A 17,445-nucleotide genomic window follows, 5' to 3' on the forward strand; every position below is an offset into this window, starting at 1 on the left:
AATGATGCAAAGGCTCGAGGCATTTAATAAAAGTGAATTCTTCAGTTAGTATGCTTAGTAAATAATTAACGAACCTTATCAGTGTATGGAGAGATTCTTGCTACATAGAGGCCACAGCTTTCAAAACAGGACACAGGCAATTATTTTTCTCTTAAATGTTATTATTTCTTCTTCCCAGTCATTAAACATATATGGAGCTTTCAGCATTTATATGGTATACCTATCCTTTCTCAAGATTGTGCTGCGTTTGAGCATCCCAGAAAGATGTCTGGCTTTTCTAACCTCTGTGATGGTAAAGGCTGCCTGCCGTCCCTCACAGAGGAGGGCGCCCTCTCAAAGATGGCGCCCAGGAGGAGGCGAGGGGCCCTGGCGGAAGCTGTAAAGGAGGTGAAAGGCCTCCTTTACACTACTTAATGTCTCTGGGGAGAGAGGGCATCTATCTTAGGTTCTCGTCCTGAAGAGCAAAATTTAAAGTTCAAATAATCCCTGTTCATTCAAGAAAAAGTAGAAAATTTGGAAAAGCTGAAAGAAAAATGACTATCGCCCATAATCAGTTCCTCCACATCAAAACAGAGATGGGCTTTCCACTGAATTCGGAGATGGTGGTCCTTTGCTCCCTGCTGAGGTTTGAAGAGACGGGCTCACTTGATCCCACTATCTCCAACCTCTCAGGACTTCATTCTGCCCATCACTTATCTCTCATTCATTTTCAAGTCCCAACTGCCCTCTACTCAGACTCCAAAGAAGCATTCTCTGGTCTTGCTCGAACTTAAAAACACAAACGCCCCAAACTTGCCATGATCTTGTTAAGTAACAGACCGCCTACTTCGCCCACCACTTCTGGATGGTCATTTTTGCAAAGTACATTCAGTCTGGCTGTCTCTGTTTTCCACCTGCCCACGTCTCTTTTGGCCCTGTGCCACCTGGCTTTCGTCCTGAGCATTCTACTGAAGCTTCGTGCCTAGAAGTCACCACTGAGGACCTACCTTCTACGTAGGATGCTTCTCATCCTCGGCCTCCGTGACCTTTTTGTAGTATTTTGTACTGCTGACCGAGCCTCCCTCTTAAATATCTCTACCCTGGGTTTCCACGTGAATGAGTGAATGGCCCATCCCTGGGTCTGTTACTTGTCCTAAGTATCTCCTGTACCTGTATACTTTTTCTTGGTATATCTATTTCCACTGCTTTAAAAACCACCTCTAAATAAGGGACGTTTAAAAGCTCTATTTTGATACTGAACTCATTCCATATTCACAGGTGTGTGCAATGCACAGCCTACCAGGACCACAGACAGGTCCCAAACAGAATGCATACTATTCAGACCTGTTTCTTACTTTGGCTCAGCCTACCCACTGGGCCCAGGTGATTAGACTCAATACCTATTTCCTGTCTCTCGTCCTTCTCCAGTGCCACGGATATCCACCTACAGCCTCCTGCTCCGTCCCCACTCTTTTTCGTCCTTATCTTCGTTATCGGGATGCCTACGTGGCCTCTTTGCGTTCAGTTTCTCCTCACTTTGGGCAAGGACTTCAGTGTTATCAATGAATGACTCTAGTCACTCCGAAAACCAGTTCATAAACCTTCAGAGGTGTCCCACCGCCTGATCAGGAAAAAACGCCTCAGTCTGAAATTAAGGGCGTCACGACATGATCCTAGCCTTATTTTCTACCACCGCCCTGCCCGAATGTTCACTACATCCTCTAAACACAGTCTTCCATTTCCCTCTTTGCTACTAGTTCAGTGTTCTGTGCACTTGCCAATATAGCTCATTCTTCAAAACATCTCATTATTAACATAATCTTCCGTGATTTTCCTCCCCTGCCTTTGGAACCCAACAACAGGCTTTCAAGGTTTCTTAATGGCGCAGAAGTTCTGATCTGTAACATGATGAACTGTGTACTTCTGTTCTTTCCCCCTCAGGGAGAGAAATACGAGCCCAGAGATCTTACCATTTGCTATTTCCCGTCTCCAACCGGCAATGGCTGGAGAGGTACTCGCTAAGCCCTCCCGCGCTTAAATTCATCATTTTAGGACTTGGCTGGTTAAGGCTTACGCGGGAAGGGAGTAGAGAGGAGGAAAAGCAGACGATTTTCTCGGGCACCTCCCACGTGCTCTACACTCGGTTAGGTACTTGACAAATAGAGTCAAGTATTTACCAGCGTTAGTGTGCCTGGCAGAGCGGGGAAGGTGGGGGAGAAACAGCCTAGTTGTCTATCGTTTCTCTTGGTTCCCGATGCAGCTGCCTGGAACCCCGAATGCAGAGCGTGTTTCCAGACCCATGCTCAGTCAGGCTCTCTTGATCACACCCACAGGACACCATGACCTGCAAAGATTTTTCATATCTCTTCTCTCTCCTCCAAGAAAAACTCACACAAATAATGTCACACTCTCACATGGGGACTGCTGACCCTGCTAGGCTACAAAATATTTAATTACAAATGTGAGACATTCCATCATTCACAAAAGAAGAACATAACCACTGCGGTTAACATTGATGAGAGAATTAGGAAATTCCCTACAAAAGAAGAATTCACTGTAGACAGTCTCCTGCTGGGTCTACGGGAATCTTCTCTGCATGGGGTACAGTAACACAGAGAGGTTAAGAGCCCCGGCTAAGTCGCGAATCCGAATCCGATCCACCTGGGGTCAGAGGTGATGTCTTTCACTTAGTAGCTTAACCACTCCTGAGCATCTGTTTTTTCATCTGAAAAGGTGAGAAACCTTATCGCTCTGAGATATGGCGCTGGTTACAGACTCCCCACGTATGAGTAGTAAGGAAAAACACGCACCCAATCTCTACTTCCATCATTGCTTCTGTTTCTTGTCGAAGGAGAAACTCCCAAGTAGTGAAGGAGGGGGGGGAACACAATGCCAGGAAAACAGCAACTGAAGATCCCACAGAAATATAACTTTATAGTTATAGTGAGAAAGTCTAAGATAGGGACAGTAGGTTGAAAAATAGAGTCTATTTAATTAAATTTATTTAATTTTTGTAATTAAAAAAAATTTAAAGTAATCTCTATACCCAACGTGGGGCTTGAATTCATGACCCCGAGATCAAGAGTCACATGCTCCACCAATGGAGACGGCCAGGTGCCCCGGAGAAATGTAGCTTAAATCACGGCTCTGCCTCCCCTCTGCCCTGCCCTCCTCCACTCCCCACCATGAATACTTTAAGCCAAAACTTAGTTTCTGGATGGAATATGTATCGAGTTTTATAAATTAAGGTCTTTACAAGCCTTAGCAGTGTGTATACATACAGCATAATGTATTTTATTTGAAGGAGATAAAGAAAACCAAATGGCAAAATCTTAATGGAACTCTTAAGCTATTGATTTTCAGCCTGGATGAACTTCAACAGATTTTCCTCAAAGCACCAAAGGGAGAAACAAACAAACAAAACACCATTGGTTTTTTAATTTATTTCTTAAACTCACGTATTTTTGGCTTGTCCGTCCTGGAAGCACATTTGTCCCACCAATGCAGCAGACTGGTCCCCCAAACACTGAAAGTATAAATGACAATAAAGAACACTAAGATAATATTATTAATTTTCCTTTTAGAACAGCCATAGGATTTATTTTTCCTTTTTTTTTTTTTTTAATTTTTTTTTTCAACGTTTTTAATTTATTTTTGGGACAGAGAGAGACAGAGCATGAACGGGGGAAGGGGCAGAGAGAGAGGGAGGCACAGAATCAGAAACAGGCTCCAGGCTCTGAGCCATCAGCCCAGAGCCTGACGCGGGGCTCGAACTCACAGATCGCAAGATCGTGACCTGGCTGAAGTCGGACGCTTAACCGACTGCGCCACCCAGGCGCCCCTATTTTTCCTTTTTTTTAATTATCAAGGAATTAACTGTCTTCATTTTTACATTGCTTCTGTTTGGTCTTTTTTCCGTTTCTTTTTTTTTTTTAATTTTTTAAATGTTTATTTATTTATTTATTTATTTATTTTTTTTAACGTTTATTTATTTTTGAGACAGAGAGAGACAGAGCATGAACGGGGGAGGGGCAGAGAGAGAGGGAGACACAGAATCGGAAACAGGCTCCAGGCTCTGAGCCATCTGCCCAGAGCCCGACGCGGGGCTCGAACTCACGGACCGCGAGATCGTGACCCGAGCCGAAGTCGGACGCTTAACCGACTGAGCCACCCAGGCGCCCCTATTTATTTATTTTTTTGAGATAGAGGGAGAACGGGGGAGGGGCAGAAAGAGAGGGAGACACAGGATTTGAAGCAGGCTCCAGGCTCCATGTTGTCAGCACAGAGCCCAACGCGGGGCTCAAACCCACAAACTGCGAGATCATGACGTGGGCCGAAGTCGGACACTTAACCGACTGAGCCACCTAGGAGCCCCCATTTTCCCATTTCTTAAAGCCCCTGTAAGATAGTAGGTATGGGAAGGAAGAGCTAGAATTTAATCAAAAGATTCTCAGTGGCCCATACTGTGTCACATAAGAACAAGAATCAGCCAATTTTGCGGCTTTTATTTGTTTTCCATAGTTTAGGATGGGGGAGACTGATTCAGATATAGGAAGAAACCCATGACATGGAAGGGGACTAAGGTTGGGGAGGTAGCAGGAAGACGAAACTTACCCCCGATATTGGCACACCTTCCAAGGCCCCAGCTTTCTAATAAAATTTGAAAAAAAGGATTATGAATAATCACAAACTATTGTCTCTAGCAAAACTGCAACAGGAATGAACACGAATAGCAACATGCCAGAGCATGTGGGCAGACAAGACAAAGCAAGTGATTCAACTACATATGTGGTTCAGAGACAGACACTAGACATTTCTAGAATGACAAGAAGAGACACGGCATTGGAGAATGGATGTCAAACACTGGACTCGGACTCAGGAGACGTGGGGTCTACTCTTGGTTAGTCAGCGTTAAGCCACTGAGCAGGCCGCTGAAACTTCTCTTTGCCTCAATTTCTTGATCTACAAAACGGAATCTAGGTAACAAGAAAGCCTGGGTCCGATAGTTCTTTCTATTATTGCCGTTGATAAGGAAAACGAATGCATCCTTTAAAATGAACATACACATAGCTATCAAACCAGCACGGAACATTCTCATTTTGGAAGGCTGGATTTTACCGACCAACCTTCCTACCCAAACTACTCGAGATAAGAAACACAAGCGCGTCTGGGTATTGGGTATTATTTGTTTATAGAGCCAACATCATTCTTCAAGTTTAGCTAAGCAAGAGTTCAATTTAGGTCACGAAGAGCGGTTTTTATTTTGATCAAATATGGCCAGCATTCTAGAACAAAAATGAGATATAAGTGGCTGTGTATGTCACAGAACTTATTAAAAAAAAAAAAAACATACTCAACTAGGAAGAGCGCCAAACAAAAGCTTTGGACTGACTGACCCCTTAGTCTGCCCTTTGGGAGCCAGTCCCCCAGCCTCCGGGAGCGTAAGGTTCCCTATCTGCTCAAATGAGGGTAAGAACGGAAGCCACCTCACAGGGCCAGAGTGATAAGGAAACAACAGCATATATTTTTATGCTTCACAAAATAGAAAACATCTTCTAGATGGTGGATATTATTTTATTTCTTTCATGCTTTCTGCTTAATTCAAGACCTGCCATTTTTATGTACTGTATACATTCTTAGAAAATCTGGACCTGGATAATAAGTGAAGGCTAAATTTCGCGAAGAACACAAAGTGAATCTGTAGGAAACCTAGAGGCTATATATCTTAATATACTAAGAAACTAAAAGAAGCCATTGCTTATACTATTGGAAGTTATTATCAGACTGCCAGCAGGATCTGCTAATGTGCATTCAGGCACATAAAGCGCTCTTTTTTTCTTCTTAGGGAGGGATCTCCGGAGGATTCCTGGGAATGTCCTCTGGTGAAGCATGCAGAAAAAGGGACAGTGCATTTCCAACTAACTAGTCTGAAAGGCTGGTCAAGTTTCCTTTAAGACAGGCATTTAGGACATTTAAAAACTACATCTCATTTCCCTGTTCTGCTAAAGTCCAAAGCACATCACAACTGTACTTTGTCACGGGGAACATCAGAATTTCTCACTCTGGAAAATTACCTTAGTCTTTTATTTTGAAACACCACTTTCAGTCTTAGGGCAAACTTAAAAACAAACAGATACGAATGACTTTAAAGAAAACCTAAAGCTTGCCTAGAGCTTACAGTAATTTGGAGGGTCACGAGATTCTAGAAGAATCTGTTTAGTAAATGGACTTCTGTTTGTCTAAAACTAAATGGAAATGCACTGTATCTTTTCCAAATGAATGGGTAGCATAATTGGTGGGCAACCTACTCACCAGACTATGAGAGATTTTCTATAGTCAGCAAGGGGGAAAAAGGGGGACAGAAGCATAATATTTTAAATGCAAGAGAAAAAACTAGGCCAGTAAATGCTTTTTCAACCGTTCTCTAAAACTGTTTCTCAAGAATAAGTTCTTTTTTCTGACCCAAGTCAGTGTATAGACAGCTATGAAGTCATCGAAGCACTTTTAGTACAGATGAGCAGTGCTTCCCCTTAAAAAAATTTCACGGTACCTGAGAAAGCTTTATTATAAGTGAAATATTTAAGAAGTCTGCTCAAGCTTTAGCCAGAGCGATCAGTATTTAACTCAATTTTTATTAACTCTGTAAGGAGAGTTTCTAATATTTGTCATGAAATGTCTAAACAGTATTTTTTTTTTTACAATTTATCTTAGACATATTTTTAACTTTTATCGTAAATTCTAGATTTTTGTGTCCAAATGCCAGTTCAAATCCTCCTGGAGGTTTTTCATCCCTGATGCGTACTCAGAGATACTCAGTGATAATAAGCACGCTTTTTGCTAAAGTGACTTTTTCTCTCGGTTTCAGTGAAATCGACAGAAAAACGTGCATTATGGAAACCTGTTTAATTAGCAATCACAAATCAGAAACAGGCTGTTTGCTTTCAGTTTCTTTGCTAAAGTTTTTTTTGGGCTGACAAAGAATCTAATATAAAAAACATGGTTTGGCTATTAAAAGAAATTCAACAGGAAAAAGAACACTAAAATGTGAAGACACTCTCCCATAAAATAGAAGCCGACACCACAACTACTAAAGTTTTTTCAATTAAAATAATAAACCAGCTCAAACATTCGCATGCCACCCTCTGTAGTTAGATTATTGCAGTAATACTTTAAAAGCAGAATATTCAAAGAAAAGCCAATTAAAGTTTATAAAATGTAAAATCAACCGGTAAGGAGGATTCTAAAATTGTTAAGTTATCAAACTATATAAACAGCACGAAATTCTCGTCTTACATACTACCAACACTTACAGAAAAGTCACAACTATCAAACTAGGAAAGCTAACACGACTGCCTTTGGAGTTTTGAATAGTAAAGCTTTTTTAAAAATGAAATTTAAGCACTTTTTTTTTTTTTTTTTTTTACCATTAAGCCATAGATCTCAGAAGAACTCCGAACATTTGGAAGAACTTTCATTGGAATTTCAAAAAATCTGAAAAACAATTAAAAACTGCGTATTTAACACCATTTTAAATAAATATTTGGACGCACTTATATGTATTTAGAAGCGAAAATGTAAATAACTATTAGAAAATGAATGTATTGGAGTGCAGAGTTAAATAATAAGCCAGCAGACCATGGTTGTGGGTATGGATACTTAACATTCTAATTTGACACAAATCGATAAAAAACAAAAAGCACACAACACACAAAGTACTTTCCTAAATAAACCTAACCTTCCTAATCAAGACACTTAATTTGGCCTGTCTGTTATATACGCAACAATTGTCTCTTGTTTGAATACACAGTATATACACTGTAGTTAAAATACCAACAATTAAAGCTTGGTGCTCTGCCGACATCGGAGAAGAGTAAGATTTAGGTTATAAATAGGTAACGTATCTGGCAATTGCTTTTTAGGGCAAAACCCAACTCACTCGCAGAGCTCTTTATCCCACTCCAGAGAATGAATGTTGAAAAGCATCGTCCTGCTTGCATTGGTTACATCCGTGCAATGGACACCTCCGTTGGCCCCTCCCGTCAAACTCTAGACAGAATAAACAGGACAGGACATGTTAAATTTGCACCAATTTGCAACTTAAATTACATGTCGTCAAGGGCTGTAATCAGGAGCAGAGTGCAGAAAGCAGGAGAATGGAACGTGCCAGTCGTTGAATGTTCAGGTTTCTGGCAGTGTCTCACAGAAATATAACGCGAGCTACGTACGTAATTCTACATGGTCTACTAGCTACATTTAAAAAGCAGAGTGAAGTAATGAGCACTGGGTGCCGTACGGAAGCCAATTTGACAAAAAATTGTATTTAAAAAAATTTCAAAAAAAGTATAGAGAAGCAAGTGAAATTAATTTTAATGATAGCATATATTTTATTTAACCCAATATCTCCAAAATACCCTTTTAATATAAAAAAATTCTTTCGGAGACATTTTACCTATTGCTTAATAAATTATTTTATTTTTAAGTAGTCTCTATGCCCAATGTGGGGCTTACACTTGCAAGCCCCAGATCAAGAGTCACACACTCTAGTGACTGAGCCAGCCAGGTGCCCCAACATTTTACCTACTTAAACACAGTATATATGTTACACTCACAGCACATGTCGATTCAGACCTGCCACATCTGAAGTTGTCAGTGGCCAAGTGGCCACCATGTTAGTACAGCTTCTAGTCCATTGGTGGTTACACAGAAAAATCAGTTTTGTTTTCATCTGTTATCTTTGCAAAATGCAGTCTTCTCAGATTTGGCAAAGCGAACTATCTTGACACATCTGCCTCTTCAGGATCTTCCAGAACTCTGTGTTGCTCTTTCTTTGTTTTTGTTTTTTGAGAATAACAATTCTCATTGGGCTGCGCCGACCCAAGCATATATCCCAAAAGCAGAGGTTTAAATTCTCTAGTGTTAATATCCTCAGAGCTGAGCTGAAAGGATTGCCGCTTTCTTTCGTGTGCGAGCGGTTAAGAGGGGAGGCGGGAACTGAAGCGGAGAAAAGGCATCTCGGCCTCCCGTGAGCAGGTCCCCCTCGACCCACAGCAAGTCGCGCTCCCTTGTCTCCTGCAGCTCAAAGTTGCCACAGCCTGCCTCACTCTGGTTCCAGGCAACTGATCGGCAGAACTATGTCAACTGTGACAGGCGTGAAAACGGTGGGCCATGAGAGCGCCACCCACGGCCGGCCCTGGCCAAGCAGAGAAGGCGCCGCTTCCTGGTACTGGTTCTGGAACATCTGCTCAGTGGGTGCGGTAAATGAGAACAGGGACAATATTCTCGCGACGCTCTCTTGAACGTTGAAAAAGATAACCATACACTTACTGAAGTAATTACAGATGAAAGTATGTGTGGGGGATTTGCTTTAAAATGATCCGTGGGTGGGGCGCCTGGGTGGCTCAGTCGGTTGGGCGGCCGACTTCGGCTCAGGTCATGATCTCGCGGTCCGTGAGTTCGAGCCCCGCGTCGGGCTCCGTGCTGACAGCTCAGAGCCTGGAGCCTGTTTCAGATTCTGTGTCTCCCTCTCTCTGACCCTCCCCCGTTCATGCTTTGTCTCTCTCTGTCTCAAAAATAAACGTTAAAAAAAAAAAATTTAAAATGATCCGTGGGGAGCTAGAGTATGTGAGTATAGTTGAAACAAGATTGGCCAGAGTTGACTGCTGTAGCTGGCCCACTGATGTAGAGGTTCATCACGCTATTTCCCTCAACCTGGGGTATATTTGAAAACGCCCACGATAAAAATGACAGAGAACGAAAGAGAGAAAGGGAGAGAGAACATGTACTTTTAAGATAAATCTGGGAAATGTCTAAAATGTTAGTTTCTACTCATCCGTGTTCGGCTTAGGCCAAAAGATTAGACAGTGAAATTTCCACCATGATTTTTTATATTCTGGCTTAAATAAGAGACAGCTGTGTAATACTGAAAGCAAATGATAAAAGCCACATAGATGTTTATCATGTTAAATAGTTGTTGCATTTAAGAATGACCGGTGGAGGGGCACCTGGGTGGCTCAGCGGGTTGAGCATCTGACTCTCGATGTCTGCTCTGGTGGTGATCTCACGGTTGGGGCATCGAGCCCTGTGTCAGGCTCCGTGCCGAGCATGAGGCCTGCTTGAGATTCTCCCTCTCTCTCCCTCTGTCCCTCCCTCACTCATGTGAGTGCAAACGTGTACACCCTCTCTCTCTCTCTAAAATAAAAAAAAGAAATGACCAGTGGAAAAGAATATATGATAGGCAAGAGAAAAAGACTACCTTAATTGCTAATTACTAATTACCTAAATTACTTATTCGTAAGAGAATAGACATGACACATGGTTTTGGCGATCATCCTCCATTTTTACGGAAATAAAGCAAGAAAAACTAAGGAGGAAGTAAGGAAAAATGCCTCTTAAATGGAGGCTGAAATGTTAATTTTGCCAACTAACATGTTTGAACTCTTAATAGAAAACAGATGGTCTAAAAAATTTCTGAAAAGCTTTCTCCATGCATACGTTATATTTAAACATACCCAAATAAGCCATGAATCAATGGTCCCAAAAAGAGCTCTATCCTCTTCAACAGCCTTTTGAACTTTTCTCACATTGTCAAGGAGCCAACGAAGTTTCACGGCACTGAAGTAAGTGCTAAGTGGAAGGCCTGTCTTGGACTAAAAACAGTTATGAAGTTCAGCCAGCACAGTGAATTCCTAACAGTTTAAAATCAAGCACCAAACCCCCCAAACGCAACAAATCCCAAAACATTCGATGGCGCTAAAGCCAAGCCCCCTGGTATTATGGATAAAAATACTTTTCCTATCTTGTGGCACAGGAAGGCGTGTTCACGAACAAAGATCAGTGTGATGTGTTTGCAGTTCAAAGAGCATCCACGTTGCAAGGTAAAGAGAAAATTAAATGACACAGTACCCTGGGATCTAGAGCGTGAACACGTAGATGTTAGCTTTTGTGATGACTAGTACATGCAGAACCTAGTCCAAAACTCTGCTTTTCATTTTGTATTTCCTAAAAGTGATAGTTTAAACTATTAAAAATCAGGGAGTACATCAAATCATAGACTAACGACCACACCAGAGAATTTTGTTTCAAAACATGGACGACTTAACAGCAATAGACTTATGTGTGTAAAGACTATGTCATAAACAAGTATATATATTTACACACACACATATTCAAATACCATAACATAAAGTAAGTGGAGAATAAAGTCGAGCTCAAGGACATGCCAGAGGAAAGCAACATTGAGTTGTTCTATAGAAGAAAAGAGTTGCCTCAACTCAGCAAGGACATGGAGCAAAGAGACAGTGGACTGACTAAAGGGTCAAGGGTCAGTATTCCTTTAGAATGGATCAGTCCAACTCCTATTTTTGTTAGTATATTAAATACTAGATTTATTTATAAGGGCTAATGAAAGTGGTGAAGAAGATACATACATCAAAATAATGCAACTGTCTTTCCCTCCCCTAATCTTTGGTCTCCTCATTGATCACCTAACTACAGAAAATTCAAACCAAACCATTTAATACTTTAATGCACCCTGTAAGTTAAGACTCTCAACTCATGGTTGTCTAGCTTTCCTAGAAAAAATAAATCGATGCTCAAAAATAATGAAAGGAAGTAATTTATGGGATCATTTCTCTTCGAAGGACCAAGGATCATCCCACAGAGCCAACAGTGAGGTAGTCCGTAATATTTCACTGTTATGACTTGGGTAGAGAGTGTAAAAGCGGCCTACAATGGCACCGAAGAGAAAAACATGCATCCCTTGAAGCAAAGGAACTGGAGGTGGGGATGAGGGTTGGGCAGGGTGACAAAGAGGAACAGAATAGGAAGTGGGTGAGGGTATATTCAGGACTAGCCTGAAGTTATTCGGGCGGGTGAGGGTAGGGAATGGTCTGTTCAATTGCTACAGTTAATGGGATCTGAACGCTAGTTTCACAACCAAGAACCACTGCCCTAAGGGTCCTGCTGACAAATAAATACCAAGGGGATAAACAAACAAACACCCCAGAACTTCCTTTGGATGCTAGGAGAAGTTGGCCTTGACCTTGCTAAGAAAAATACCTTGCCAGTTTCAAAAAAAATTCTCTCTCCCTTCATTTATCTGAAGAGAGCTCTACATACGGACTGAAATATAGGCAATTTTTATAAGCTTCCTTCGTATGAATAAAGTGGAAGAGGAGTTCGGGAGGAGCTGGAGTGACTTTTACTTTGTCCCTCTGAATCCAGATGCCTAAAAACTCGAAAGCATCCGGAACTTTCTTTGACAGATAGTAGAAACCAAGAAGGACAGATTTCGGAAGCATGGTTGAATTATAGGAAGCGCGCCCCGGGAAGCATGGCTTAAGCCACTGGGACACTTTATAGTCCCCTTCAGCCTATCGACCTTGGAATATGAATCCTCAAATCCACCACAGGGCAAGAAGACAGAAAGGTAAATACTTGAGTTACCCTCAGTTGTCTGCGGATAGTCTATAAAATGTATCCAACAATTACTGTGCGATAGGATATAGGGCCCGAATAGTCTTTCAGGTGAGATCTCTAAACCCTTTTTTTAAACAAGCATTCTTATAGTATACTTTTGAAGACGTCTCTTACCTTGACAAAGTTATTATTTCCTGGAATTCTTTTACTAAGATTCTCAACGGTAGACTGGGTTCTTAGATCAAGCCACACTATAGACCAAAATATAATAATATATATGAAAAACTTCATTTAAAAAATCAGATCTTAATGAAATCACTGTCAAGGATAGGAGATCGATTAGTTTCCATAAGCAATTAAAATGCTAGAGCTTTCAAAAGAAATTAGAAAATTAGAAATGAATGGGCATATTGTTAGAAAGAAGAATAAATTTATGAGGAAGAACTGAAAGGTTTTATGCAAAATTACAGACCAAGTTAGAAAAATACAAACCTTAGGGCCCTTATTTTGTATCCTTTTTATAGGAAAAAAAAAAAACCACAATGAAAAAATGTTTTGGATAGGCATTTTCTAAGAATGCAGGAGTACGGAGAAAATCTAAATGCTCGTCAGGCTAGTTGCCAGGGCAGAACTCACAGCTCAGGATCACCGTGCTGTGTACAAAACGGGTATCTTAGAAAACCTGGGAGCAATCTGTGACAGAGCAGAGCACCCGGTACCACTTATTGGAGGAAGAAGTAAGATTCAGTCTCTCACGTATGAATTGCTTATTTACATCAAACTCTTCCATTTCAAAAGTAGGCTACAGGCCAGAATCATTACAAGAACCGTTTAAAGGTCACCATTCTTGCTCCGTGCTAGACTGTAAAAAAAATCTATTTTAAGAGCGCAACATCATTTATAGTAAGCAACTATCGTCCCCTTTCTGACCGTCTAGGAGAAGATATTTCTGTTCTGCTTCACGACAGAAGGCCTGAGAAAGAGAAGGTATCGGGTAGTGCATAAAGCCACGATGAAGGGGAACCAACAGGACCGCAGAGTTTTGTTTGTCAGATTTAAGTTTTGTACTTAACCTTCTCGCACTTTTAATCTGTTAGTGGTCACTTGGTATTTTTAGGCACTGACTATGCTCAGGTGCCTCCTGAAAAGGCTCAGGCCTCTGGTTTATTTAAAGGGCACACAGGCATGCCCACCACACACGTGAATGTTGGCCACTCAACGCACAGTCTGGTGCACCCTGAACTAGCCGATTCCTCTCTCTCTGTTTAAAAACCAGCTGTTGTCGTTTTTTCATAAAAAATAAAACTAAAAAAATAAAAAAAAACGTTCTTTTCTGTAGTGAATTTTAATCCGTTCTTTCTGATCCCTTAAATTGTCACTTCCCTCATGGAGGGCCATCTGCGCTTGATTTTGACCGGTGGCTACCTCGGGACAGCAGACTGGTTTCTACGGGTGTGAAAAGCAGCAGGCACAGGCTGGTCACCACCGAGGAAACAGGAGGCAGAGAGGAAGACCGGGGGTTCCGAGGCCTAGAGGGCACATGTTGCACCTCTGCCCACCACGCATCCCTCTCGCTCCCGAGCGCGGGATCTCAAACTCTGCGAAGCAACTCGTCCCTCCCTCATCCTGAGCCGAGCGGTTGGCCTGCGATGCGACCCTACTCCCAGCTCCAGCATCGCGTCCGCATCCCAGGGACTGGCTCAGCGGAGCGCGTGTGGACTCATCCGCCCAACGGAGATTCGTGCTCGGTCTGCCGGACTCGCTTCTCCGCAGGTCTCCTCGGCAGTGTGGCCGGGCCTGCGGCCCCCAAGAAGAGAGAGCCGCGTCGGCCGCATCTGGAGCCATCCCAAGAAAAGACAGACTCGTGGGGCATCCAGGTCATAACGTCCGAGTCTAGAATCAAACAGCACCTGAACTAAGCGACTCTTGCGCTGCTGGTTCCATGAACAAGAACATTCTTGGGTTTTTTTTTTTTTTTAAACTTGATTTAGTTCAGATTGAGTCTTCCGTTACTTGCACTGTGATTGATGTAAGCCATTAGCAGCAGCCGCGTGGACTTGGCGAGAACTGCCATGCCCGGGGAATGAAGGCAGTCCACTTTTCAGAGGGGCAGTATTGCAGGGCTCTGACAAAAGCGGACCTTCCTCATAGGCAACCAACCCCAGGAGGTATTAACAGGAGTAACGGGGAAAAGGAGAGGAATGCAAGAGAGAGGTTTTGAGCCTTTGAATTAACAAACACATCTCAATTTTCAGTGTTTCAAGCTCCAGTGGGCCGGGGGTTTTCAATCAACTGAGTGTGTTTCAACTACCTACTTTTAAAAAATGAAACAGGATGGATTAGAATGGAAACTAACAGAGTTCACGCAACTCAGTAAGGTAAGTATTGTGAAACTTCTGTTTTAGTTATGGGAGTTTGATGAGTCACGGTGTAAAATGTATTTCTTATCAAGGGACATGAACAAAGGACATGAAAGTCATTGTTCTAGGCTGTTGTGGAATGACTCAGAGCCTCCTAGATGAGTGCTTTTCTGTGTTTTAATGCAAATAATCATTAGGGAAGTTAAAGATGGACCCCATTCCCAGAAATTCTAGGATAGTAGATCCAGGGAGGGATCCCAGAAATGTGCCTTTTACATAGGTGTCCCCTTCCAACCCCCGCTCCTTTAAGAAACACTGCTAGACTCCACAGCAGTGGTTCTTACCCAGAAAGCACATGAGAACTACCTGGAAAAATCTGAAATTACACACTCCAAGCCCTACCTTGCAGGATTCTGGTTGCAGGTGTATGCAAGGAAGGCCTGACTCTTTGTACTTTTGTTATAAACATCCCAAGTTATTCAGTATTATACTAGAACTTGAGAGCCTCTTTTCTAGGGCCTGGTCTTTAGGATATGGAACTTGTTCCAATTATTTCTTTAAAAACAAAATGACAGAGGGGCGCCTGGGTGGCTCAGTCGGTTAAGCGTCCGACTTCGGCTCAGGTCATGGTTTCGTGGTTTGTGAGTTTAAGCCCCGCATTGGGCTCTGTGCTGACAGCTCAGAGCCTGGATCCTGCTTCAGATTCTGTGTCTCATTCTCTCTCTGCTCCTCCCCCACTTGTGCTGTCTCTGTCTCTTAAAAATAAATAAATGTAAAAAAAAAAATTAAAGAAACAAAAACAAAAACAAAAACAAAAACACAACGACAGGTAAACTCATGCCCAGTTGTCTTCTCTGAGTCCCAGTGGCTCTGTGACTCTATTGCTCCTTGACAACGACCACTTAAGTAACTGGGGCACTTTACTCCTCACTTGAGACCTTGAGAGTATCCAGAATGGAATGCACAGAATCAAACTCTCACCAAAAAGAGTCAAAACACTGGATGTCAAATCAGGAGACCAAAGTTGTTTGTCTTCTGACTTTGCCACCAATAAGCTACGTGACTCAAGCAAGTCATTTTACCCTTTGTGGCCTTGATTTCCTGAGTATAAAACGAGGCAGTCAGACTAGATGGGCTCTGCAGTCTCTCTGCTGCCATTATTCCATGATCACAGAAGGCTGGCAGGTTCACTTTGTTTTTATAGCCCAAGAGTTTAAGGTAATTAGAATACATGGAATGAATTAGTACAACTGCCAAAGAGAAAAATGTCAGTGGTTGATACACTACCAAACAATTCACAAATGCTGAAAATTAATGGAATTAAGAACAAAAAAAAATTAGAAAACTCATTAAAGAAGCTAAGATGGCAGAATTAGATTGGCAGAATAAGAGACCAAAAGCCAAAGAGAAGGCCCCAAGCTGGAGGACTAAGCCCCTTGTGGAGGTAATTTCTGAGAACAATCAAAGGTGCCAGATCCATATCCAGCAGCGGTGGTCAATTTCAGTGGTCAATTTCCCCCGTCGCGTCTGAGTCGGAAGGCCGGGAAGGGAGCAGGAGCCAGAACAGCAATACCTGAGGAAGCGCCAGCAGCTGGAACTGAAGAGCCAGAGGGGACAACGGCAACCGGATCGGAAGGGCCAGGAGAAACTGGAGCGGCTGGAGCATTAGGAGAAATAATGGCAGTTCACGCTAGAAGTGGCCAGATTCAAGGTCTGTGTTCTCTTGCTGACCGCTTAGGAAACGGTAGATCACTTGGGCAAGTTCATGAGAACGAACACTTTCTACACATTTGAGCGTAGAAAAGGAAAAGGAAGAGACATGGAGTAGAAGGGAAACAAAGGCAGTCTGGTCAGAGTCTCTGGTTCGGTGGACCCCGTCCGTGTGGACAAAGACCAGGTAAATAGGTGCTTCTTGTTCAGGATGACTCTTCCCCACCTGGCCACCTATCTGCGTCCTCGTTAGAAAAGTGGCCCAGGCTGGTTACTGACTGTTCGCCCAACCAGTAAATCGAAAGGCTGTGCGATGTAGTGAGTGAGCATCCCTTACAAAGGAAGGCTAAGGAGTGAGCCACAGTCACTGTTGGGGCGATCCACGGGAAGACATGAAAAGGCTGCTTTGGGAAGTCATGGCCCCAAGAAAGCACTTCCCCGGGAGGCTGGCAGGAGGGGAAGCCCACCACCACAAACGGGAGAAGAGTGTCTGGAGGGCACAGGGAATGGCTAAGTTCCAAAGCGATTTGGAAAAAAATAAGAAGGAAAACAGACGCTCGGGAGTCCCAAACACTAGATAGCCTGCTTCTATAAGGTATGTCCCTTATTTAGACCAAGAAAATCTGATTCAGATGGTTCAAATCATCAAATAAACAAGTAAAAAAAATCCAATTTGGATGACGTGATAAACTTTCATTTGTACTAAATAGAGTCGCATCCACTAGCTGTCTGTTAGACTTAGTCAGGTCTGAACAACATAGTTTGCACAGTGAAGAGAGATGCGGTTGCCTCACTGCCCACGGACCGGGGTTAGTTAGGCGATGCAGTAACAGTCCAGAGGAAGAGACGACATTTAGAATATTTAGAAAGGTGCATCAGTTTGGGTTTGTCATAATGATAGAAGGGAAAAGGACCTAAGAAAAAATTTCAAAATTAACTAGAAACAATCTTAATTATTTTCAGTTGACCAGAAGCCGAG

General features: G+C 42.5%; 1 protein-coding gene across 6 annotated transcripts in view; it reads right to left on the reverse strand.

Annotated features, from left to right (window-relative positions):
- GK (glycerol kinase) overlaps positions 1–17,445 on the reverse strand; it is a 77,385-nt gene that overhangs the window by 29,353 nt on the left and 30,587 nt on the right. For 3 of the 6 annotated variants that reach the window (XM_053891735.1, XM_053891733.1, XM_053891737.1), the window contains exons 5-12: positions 16,330–16,413; positions 12,571–12,647; positions 10,488–10,625; positions 7,916–8,025; positions 7,404–7,470; positions 6,292–6,309; positions 4,594–4,629; positions 3,438–3,505 (exon numbers count right to left, since the gene is read on the reverse strand). In XM_053891735.1, the coding sequence (XP_053747710.1) occupies positions 3,438–3,505; positions 4,594–4,629; positions 6,292–6,309; positions 7,404–7,470; positions 7,916–8,025; positions 10,488–10,625; positions 12,571–12,647; positions 16,330–16,413 (598 nt within the window). The remainder of the gene's footprint in view (positions 1–3,437; positions 3,506–4,593; positions 4,630–6,291; positions 6,310–7,403; positions 7,471–7,915; positions 8,026–10,487; positions 10,626–12,570; positions 12,648–16,329; positions 16,414–17,445) is intronic. The other 3 variants (XM_053891736.1, XM_053891734.1, XM_053891738.1) reach the window with 3 other exon arrangements.

This window comes from Panthera pardus, unplaced genomic scaffold (assembly GCF_024362965.1).
Source record: "Panthera pardus isolate Hobbes unplaced genomic scaffold, ASM2436296v1 HiC_scaffold_27, whole genome shotgun sequence".
Taxonomy (NCBI): Eukaryota; Metazoa; Chordata; class Mammalia; order Carnivora; family Felidae; genus Panthera; species Panthera pardus.